We start from the raw sequence: 9,597 nt of genomic DNA, 5'->3' as shown, positions 1-9,597 counted from the left end.
TATCAGTTTCTGAGTACGGGCGGAAATTTCGCACTATCTGTGATCAGCTGGCTGCTATTGGTGCCCCTGTGCCTAATGATGATAAAGTTCACTGGTTCCTTCGTGGTCTTAGCCCCTCATATGCCAATTTTTCTACGGGTCAACTTGATCAGGTACCCCTACCTTTCTTTACTGACATTCTTTGTAAGGTCGAGAGCCATGCTATTTTTCAGGCTTCTCTTGAGGAATCAGTGACTCCTCCGCCGGCTGCCTTCCATGCGAGCAATCAGCCCCACTCTTCTGGTACTCAGTCTTCCAATAGTGGCAACCGTGGTAATTCCGGTGGCGGTTCTCGTGGTGGAAATCGTGGAAACTCTAATGGAGGATCTCGTCAGCGACGCCACAATGGTGGCTCTGGTCGCCGTGGCTCTTATACGCCTCGCTGTCAAATTTGTCGTGAGCAGGGTCATTATGCTGATAAGTGTCCGGTTCGCTGGGATCGTTCTTCTGAGTCTGCAAATTTTGCAGAATCATTTGCTGCAGGTTGTTCGTTGGATAACTCCAACCGTTCTGATTGGTATATGGATACAGGTGCCACCTCTCATATGACTCCTTCTCTATCTCAGCTGACAGACTCTCAGGCTTATTCTGGTAATGACCGTGTTCTTGTGGGTAATGGGGCTGGTTTACATATTACTCACACTGGTTCTCGTTCTGTTTCACATTCTGTTCCTTTATCTAATGTTTTGGTTGTGCCTCAGTTAACTAAAAATCTTGTTTCTGTTAGCAAATTGACTCGTGACAATCATGCTAAAGCCATTTTTCTGGATGATTATTTTGTGATTCAGAACTGAAAGACAGGCGCCGTTCTGGGAAGGGGCCGATGTGATCAAGGACTTTATGCGCTGAATCAGGACTCGCAGGCGTTGCTTACTACCAGTTCTCCCTTACCTCGTGCCTCCTTTGAATTGTGGCACTCAAGATTAGGACACGTCAATTTTGATGTTATCAAACAATTGCATAAACATGGTTGTTTAGCTGTTTCCTCTATTTTGCCTAAGCCCATTTGTTGCACTTCGTGTCAAATGGCCAAAAGTAAACGATTAGTATTTTATGATAATAATAAGCGAGCTTCTGCAGTTTTAGATCTTATTCATTGTGACTTGTGGGGACCGTCTCCCGTTGCTTCTGTTGATGGTTTTTCTTACTTTGTTATATTTGTTGATGACTTCTCCCGTTTTACTTGGTTTTATCCATTGAAGCGTAAGTCTGATTTTTATGATGTTCTTCTTCGCTTCAAAGTGTTTGTGGAAAACCAATTTTCTCGGTCGATCAAATTTTGGTTGGCAGCGATGGAGGATGAACATTGATAAATAGGCGTAATATCCTCCGGGATATTCCTTTATTTCTAACACAAACAAAGCAATTTATAAATTTAAGTCTCCTATAATGATTAATGTTCTACATTCACGCATTTACAAAAATTGAATTATAGAATCAAGTAAGAACGACTAATATTTTCACCAAAATCAGACAATATAAATATTTTGTATACAATTTAAATAGTCTTATTTTGATAAGATGGCTAAAATTTATTCACTACGCAACTAGCAATCTTTCAGGTCACAAGAGGAAAGTTGAAAGAAGACAAAACAAAGATATAGCATCCTTGTAGAGGGCCTCAATGACAGCGGAAGGCGGTAAACACCAAACCCATCTTGCAGAACCATCCTTGACGCGCACCTCGCCATACAATCAGCGACATTATTCTTCTCCCTAGGCTCATACTCAATCCGCACATCCAAACCCCATATCAACATCTCCCTTACACGCATGATGGTCTCCCTAGCCCAGTTAGACACATCAATATGTAAAGAGCAAACATTGACAACATTTAGACAATCAAAGAAGCAAGTCAATTCATGAAGACCCAGTTGCCAAGCTTGCGGGAGGAACATATTTAATCCTTGCGTGATATTTTCTTTTGAAAATAATTAAATAGTTTGTAAAAAAAATTGAATAATGCGAAGAAAAAAATAAATATAAAAAAGCTAAGGGGTTAAAAAAATGATATTTACCTGAATGAGGTGGTTTTGGACAACATGACGCTGATGTGGCGAGTGGGGGGCTGGATTTGCCCACTCCAAGAGAATTCATTGTAAGGGAAAAGACAAGATTTTGTGTTGAATTCGCCTCAAAACACGTAAATTTATAGAGAATCAGAGTGATTGCATTGAATTCGCCTCATATGCGGTAAGTTCATTGTCAGGAAAAGGACAATGAACAGAAATGTCAAATCACCTTCCTTGCAAATTAAATTCGCCTCGCTTTAAACGAATTATTTATCTTGTCTCTTTTTCTCAAAAGGAATTCGCTTGAAGTGGTGTGAATTCGCCCTCACTCACCACATCAACGGCATGTTGTCCAAAACTACCCTATTTAGGTAAGTATCATTTTTTTTCACCCTTTTTGGTATTTTTTTCTGCATTATTTAATTTTTTTTTCCTAAATAATCCTTGCGTGATTGACTGATTGCAAATTGCTCACATAATCAATGATGTCATTAATTTAAGCTTCATGCGTCATCAAACCATTTGCTGCGGTAGCATATTTATTAACACGTCACTAACTTCTGTTATTATTTACGTATAAATTTTGCCTGTGAAACAAGCCATCACATTTATTAATATTGATTCTTTATTTTGAAAGGTCAATAAAGTTACTCTAACAACAGGTGTAATTACCTTCAAAAAAAATAAATAGGTGTAATTACAAAATAAAAAACTTAGTGGTAAAATTAGTTTCTGATTTTATAACCAATTTTGATTTTAATCAATCAGCGGAAGAATGATATTTAATGGCCGATACTTCTATAGTTGTGGCTGCTTTTGATTCATTAAACATGATTTTCCACCAAATAACTAAAATCAAACCCGCTTACAACATTATAGATTAATTTAACCATATCAATATTGTGATACTTACTTCACTCTCCAAACTAGGAGTATTCATTTTCTCATAAATTTGGATTTAAGAAAAGAAATAAACATTTCAAAGACTTTATTGTAATTTGTGTTAAGCAATAATTATTCCGAAAGCTAAAGTTATTTAGCAAATTTCACATAAATGATTTTATACTTTTTAACATGCCCTAGAATGCCCTAGAATACTTATTAAAATTTAAAAAAATTACATTATGATGTATTTTATTAAATATTTTTATTCTTTCAATTATTATCCTTAAAAATCTTGCCCCAAAAAAAAATCCTCAAAACTCTTAGTATTTTTTTTTTGGAAAAATTCTTAGTACTCAAAACGTCTTTTAATTTTATTTCAAAATATATAATTAAATGGTAATCATACAAACTTAGGCGTATTCTGGTTCAGGTATGATAGCGCGGGATTCCGAGGGCCAAGTTTTGGCAGCAGCAGCAAGCTACCCGGTGGTGGCTTCCTCGCCGGTGTTGGCTGAGGCTTGGGCTAGGTGGGCTATCATCTTGGCTTTGGAGCTTGGTTTTCGCAGGGTATGTTTTGAAACAGATTGTCTGCTATTGTTTCAACGATGGCAGAAGCCTCCGGATGGCGTTTCTTATCTTATGTCTATTCTTAGGGAGTGTTTATCCTTTCGTCGTTTTTTTGATGTAATGACTTTATCCTTTGTTCGTCGTTCTGGCAACTCAGTTGCGGATTTGCTTGCTAGGAGGGCCTCTACTTATGCCGGTTTGGTTTGGGTAGAGGAAGTTCCGTCCGAAGCTTTACCTTTTGTTTCTGCGGATTATTTGGCGTCTATGCCGGTCCAAGTTTAATTGAATTGAGTTTGATTTCAAAAAAAAAAATATTATCTTATCAATTCATACACAAGTAAGAGAAGGATCATGATCTAAACAAATTGATACTATAACAAAAGTTTTAACCTTTCTGCTATCCCTGTACATTAGAATAGATTATCAATACAGATGAGTGATTAGTTTAAATATATAACACATACTTGCTCGATCCCTTTAATTGTAAGGTTTGGATTGGAATTTTGTGAATAAAAATCTCCATTGAGAGAAATGTCTCTATGTGTGAATATTCTCAATTTAAACAAGATTACATGTGTGGAGGATGTTAGAAAAGTCTTTATAGAAAGAAGAACAACTCTCAACATTCTTGAGTTAGTTTTTGATTAAGTTAGGCCTCCCAAATTTTAGTATGATATCAGAATCTATCCGTTTGTTCGTGGAGACCTCCCACATATCTTTGCACCATCTCACAAATGTCTAGTCCTACAAATTCCAAGCTTCCGATGTCCAACTTTAGCGTAATGGAATTTTAGAAGTCTCACATTGATTAGAGATGAGACATAGATAATCTTTATATAAAATAAAACATTTATTTTTTATGTTAATTTTTGGATTGAGTTAAATCTCTCAAATTTTAATAAATAGTACTTGTACAAAGAAACAAATATTAAAATGTCAGCGCGAGCTCACGCCCACTCCCTATCCTTCCTTCAATTGTTTATTACTCTTCATGTACGAAGCAAAAATGGATGAACTCTAGGAGTATGCAAGGTCGGCAAGTATATAGGCAAAAAAAGAAACACGTCATGTGTGGCTCCATGACAAATTGACAATGAGGTGAAGACAAACCAATCCTTACCATTTGGTTTCTAGCCTAAAGAGCAGCGTGTGCCTCACGTTAATGTCTCACTCCCACTTTCACACCACTTGTCCTTCAATAACACAGCTCACATTAAACAAAACTGCAAAAATTAAAAAAAAATACCCTTTGCCAAAACCTTCCCTCTTCTCAGCATTTGGCTTTCAATTCTTTGTACTTGGATCCGGTACAAGGGGTAATTATGTCTTTTCACCAGCATAAGACAACATTGATGATTGCCCCACTTGGATAATAGATAGGGCCATAGGGGTGGCAACCTGGAAACATCCACATGTTTAAGTAAAGAAGGATTGACCAAAAAAAAAAAAAAGAAGGAAAAAAATGTAGCAAACCACCAAAGTTGACCTGACTTTCCCACCAAACAAATCCAGCACCCATATTTGACTATGGCATCCAATTAGTACAAATCCAGTCATACATGAACCTTCCACCATTAAAGGCAAAGCCTCCCTTTTCAACATATTTTCCAGTGAAATCTTAGTCCCATCATGTTTATAGACCATAAATTATAAATTATTACCTACAAGAATTATAAATTATTACCTACAAGTACGGAGCTATATACAGGATTTTAAATTACAATCTACTAACATAAAGGGAATTATACTTGAATTGCTCATTATATATGCAAACACAACAGACATGGAGTAGTTTAGTGTACATGTATGCATTTCTTGTGAAAGTTTCAAAAGATAAATACATGGATATTTTCCCAACTAAAGCCAAGAGAAGCTCCAAAGTAATGAAAAAATTGCACAAACAACATGTGTAGTGTAGCATATAATGAGATATATACTTTACCAATCCTTTGCCCGTATACATTTACAACAAAACAAACCAAAAATAAAAAATGCAATAAATCGAATGAACTTTATTTGTCTAAGTTTCTAAAACCCCCTTTTCTAAGATTTCCAACCTTCCATACTAATGGAACAAAAAGGCACTGTTTTAAAGCTCCCACTATGTGCGGGTCCGTAGAACAGTCCAACTAGATGGTCTAATGTACGCATTCTTATCTTGTTTTTCACACAAGAGACTGTTTCCAGGATTTGAATCCTACTGTTGCAACAAGGCTCCCCTTCAACCTTCCATTACTAATGGGAAAAAAATCAGCATAGCAAAGAATCAAAGAAAGTGTCATCTCTAGGCTCCTCCTTGGCTCTGGAGGAAAAAACATTGTCAGGTAGTTGTTGTTGTTGCTGGTTATTCATGTTGTAAGACCCCATTGAGTTTCCAAACCCTGATGAGAATCCAAAGCCTCCTTGGTTCTGCTGCAGCATCTCAAGGGTGAATGGAGATGATTGCACTTGATCAGGTGCTTGTTGCGGTCTTAGACTCTGAAGAGAGTTGTTGTTAGTGTTGTGGTGGTGCTGGTGGGTCACTGATGAGGGCCTTATAGCATTTGCAGTGTTGTTTGGTAAGGGTCTAGTGACAGAGTGGTTTCCACTTCCGCGAGCCGCAGGGACATCATGGTTGTGTTTTCCTTCATATGTTGTGATCACAGCTCTTAGATCATGTGAAGCTCTCTCCACATGCTTCCTCACTGGACATCCTGGGTGTGTGCATTTATAGTAACTCCTGCAAGTTATAACCAAAAACACAATCAGACAAGAAAATCTAGGATGTATGCATGATCATTTCCAATTGACATATTTCCAACTGAGAAAAAGACACATTTTGGGAACATAAGATTTTCTGAGACTGAGTGCTATTATTCTTCTTTTCCATCACATGCACACATGAGGAAAAGCAAAGTTATCAAATTTGATGAAATTTTAGACAAGCAAGGAAAACAGGTACAAGTAGAGCATCTTATCGAATTTCACCAAAAAGATAGCTATTATGCTAAACAGCTATAATTAATGTACCCATAAAGATAGGTAAAAAAAAATAGCATCCATTATTCAGTGACTTTTATATCACACTTGAGGCTATCTTTGGATACTCATTAGTACTAGACTACCAGTGCAAACATCACTCCGAGATAAAAAGTGAATAGAACATTTCTTATGGATTTGTGGGATGAAAATTGTTTACATTACACTCGAGTGGTATCTAAACACATCAGTTAAGAATTGTATATAACTAATAGCATGGTAGTGTGGAACTCCAAATTGGGAATCTCAAACTCCTATTTCTTAATTGAACTTTAAAGTTAATCTTTTGGAACAAAGTAAAACCTAGAGTATTTTTAGTAATTTATACCTTGGATTTGGATTTCCCTTTACAACTTTCTGCCCATATTTCCTCCATCTGTAACCATCATCTAGGATATCAATGTCACTGGTGGTCTGAACCACAACTCTGGGTTCTCTCACTGTTCTACTTCCAGGGGCTGATATACCCTCATTTTCACCTTCAACTTTCCTGGAAAATTTATGCAAAAATTAACCATGGATGAACCATAAAAATGATAATATGAAGAATGACTACTTAAGAAACATTTCTACAATTGATTCTGATGTCGGAATCAATTCTAGGGACTAGCTTCTGACCTTCATTACTGATTTACATGCTAATAGTCCTAATTATAATGCAAAGTGACAGCATAAAAACTTACCATCTTTTAGAATCAGGTTCATCTTCATCCAATTCATCTCCTCCTGATCTACACTTTTGAGAACTCTGCTCAAAATCATCATCCCCTATTGATATTGATGAGTTCTCCGGGGTTGCAACCGAATCCATTTGTCCACTGCCATGGGTGGCATATGATTGATCCTGGATATCATTGCTGATATGATTTGAATGAGGAATAGGAAGAGAAGAGGAAGATGATGAGTTTCTCCTAGTAGCTTGAGGCTTAGGATGGTTATGAGTACCCTTGTAAACTATCTCAGTAATTTGTCCATCTAAAGACCTCTCAACCTTCTTCTTTGTAGGGCAATTGGGGTATGTACATTTATAGTAACTTCTTGGATTCTCACTTCCTTTCACTTGTTTTTGTCCATATTTCCTCCAATTGTACCCATCATCTGACCTTCTGTTTAAGGTCTGAGGTTGCAGTTGTTGTTGTTGTGGTTGGTAATTGTTGTAATCTGATTGAAAACCATTGTTGTGGTTTGTTTGGACACTAGCAATCTCAGGGGAAAAACTCTGCATTGAAGAAGAGTTTTCAGTTTTCATCATCATGCTATCTTGTTTTGTGGCTTCTTGATAACTCCATGGCTGTTGTTGCTGCTGTTACATGAAAAGTTGAACATTTTAGAGACAAAAACAAAGGATTTGTAAAAAAGAGTCTATGCATATTGTAATTGGTGACATACTGTTTGTGATGCAACATTTGAAGATTGATATGTTGCTGTGGATGTTGTAGCAGGAGGAGGTGCTTGTTGGGTTTGAAAAGAGAAATTTGAGAAGCTTTTGTCTTCTTCTTTGACAACTTGCTGGTTTCCCCCAGAACTGCTCTTCCAATTGAAGCTCTGAGCAGCAAAGGCTCCAGTTGTTGGAGATGGCAAAATCTGTTTTTGACAAAACACAAAGGGAAACATAACAATTAATTCATTTCAAGAAGTAAATGAGACAAGAATCACAAACCACAAGACAAAACCAAGCAGCAAAAAGAGAAAATCTCAAGCATGTTCAAACTTCAAAGCAATTCTCTTGCTTAAAACCTAACCCACTTAACAAATATCTAAGATAATCAAATCACCAAGTCAACTCATGCTCAATTACCTAATTTGAAAAAACAAAAAATAAGATAAAGACTTCAAAGCTCTTTCACTTTCCTTTGTTCAAAATTTTCTTATAGAAATGAATATCGTTTTCTCTTTTATCAGAATCAATTATAAAACTTAAAAACTCAAAATTTTCTTATAGAAATAATGAAAATTAATTTCTCTTTTCTCATAATCAATTCTGAAACACGGAAAACTGCTCTCAAAAGCTTCTCCTTGGATCCAAAATAAATTGTAGAAGAATTTCCAAACATAAACGGAGCGTCAACAAGACCAAAAGCTACAAACAAAGCAAGAAGAGGGGAAGAGAAAACTCACGTTGGAAGAGTTAAGAAGAACAGGAGAGTCAAGAAGCTCAGCAGGGCTCAAACCAGGAGGAATAGCAAAGTAAGAAGAAGGAGAAAAAATGGTAGGAGGTGAGAGAGGCAAAGAAGGAGGAGGTGTAGACTTAAACTTTGGCACCCCAGAACCAGTTCTCTCAGCTATACGATCTGACAAGCCACCACGAGGCTTGTCTTCACTAATAGGAGAAGCTAAAAGATCAGAAAAAGATGTGGTCATGAAAGGGTGTGTTGAGAAAGTGAAGTTATTGAAAGAGCTTGCAGAAGTGTCTAAACTGCCACCAGAAGATGCCATAAGATATATAGAAGAACAATGAAGAAGTTGTTGTTGTTGTTGTTGTTGTGTGTGGAAAGAAAAAAGCTTTGGTGTTGAGAGATGGAAGAGATTAATATAAAAAAGGAGAAGGTGAAGAGTTTGAAGGAAAAACAAAGGGTGATGTACGTATTGCACAAGGCTTTGGTTTCTATTGGAGGAGGATATTTCTAAGAAGCTGTGAAATGAAAGGATAGTTTGACCGTGGAAAATTTGCCACCATGTACATTGTTAGAGTATTTTTTTTTTGTGGCGGTTTTAATTAATGTTTTTGGGGGTCAAAGCTCGTGGGTTTGACTGGATGGCGGCGACACTAGGATATGCTTCTTTTCTTTCTTTCCTTTTTGTTGTTGTGTTTGTGGAAACTGCAATATGCAAGGTGCAAGAGATTTCCTTTTTGCAAATTATGCACGGTTCATTATATGTCTTCTTCATTCATTCCATAGTGGGTAGGACTTAGGAGACATCCAAAAATATGAGTGCAGCTTTAGCTAAGAATAATTTTTTAGTGACGATTTTAGAATGTACTTCTAGATGCAAAAACATTGTCTGGGGTTACATTTAATTTTTTGTGTCACCCATTTTAGGACTCTAACCAACCACTCTAATTTAAGTGCCTTAG

The 9,597-nt window shown here is 36.8% G+C and overlaps 1 protein-coding gene across 2 annotated transcripts; it reads right to left on the bottom strand.

Annotated features, from left to right (window-relative positions):
* Positions 1-5,387: 5,387 nt before the first annotated feature.
* Positions 5,388-9,071, bottom strand: LOC130733918 (WRKY transcription factor WRKY24-like). Of its 2 annotated transcripts, none has more exons than XM_057586210.1 (5): positions 8,640-9,071; positions 7,911-8,105; positions 7,205-7,821; positions 6,850-7,011; positions 5,388-6,222 (listed from the first exon to the last, which is right to left on the bottom strand). In XM_057586210.1, the coding sequence occupies exons 1-5, from the start codon at positions 8,955-8,957 to the stop codon at positions 5,754-5,756; spliced, it is 1,761 nt and encodes a 586-aa protein (XP_057442193.1). In that variant the 5' UTR covers positions 8,958-9,071; the 3' UTR covers positions 5,388-5,753. The 2 variants fall into 2 exon arrangements, with proteins under 2 accessions (XP_057442193.1, XP_057442192.1); XM_057586209.1 differs by having other exon boundaries at positions 7,205-7,824; positions 8,640-9,069.
* Positions 9,072-9,597: the final 526 nt, after the last annotated feature.

Source organism: Lotus japonicus, chromosome 1 (genome assembly GCF_012489685.1).
Source record: "Lotus japonicus ecotype B-129 chromosome 1, LjGifu_v1.2".
Classification (NCBI taxonomy): domain Eukaryota; kingdom Viridiplantae; phylum Streptophyta; class Magnoliopsida; order Fabales; family Fabaceae; genus Lotus; species Lotus japonicus.
This window is presented reverse-complemented; position numbering and strand designations above follow the sequence as displayed.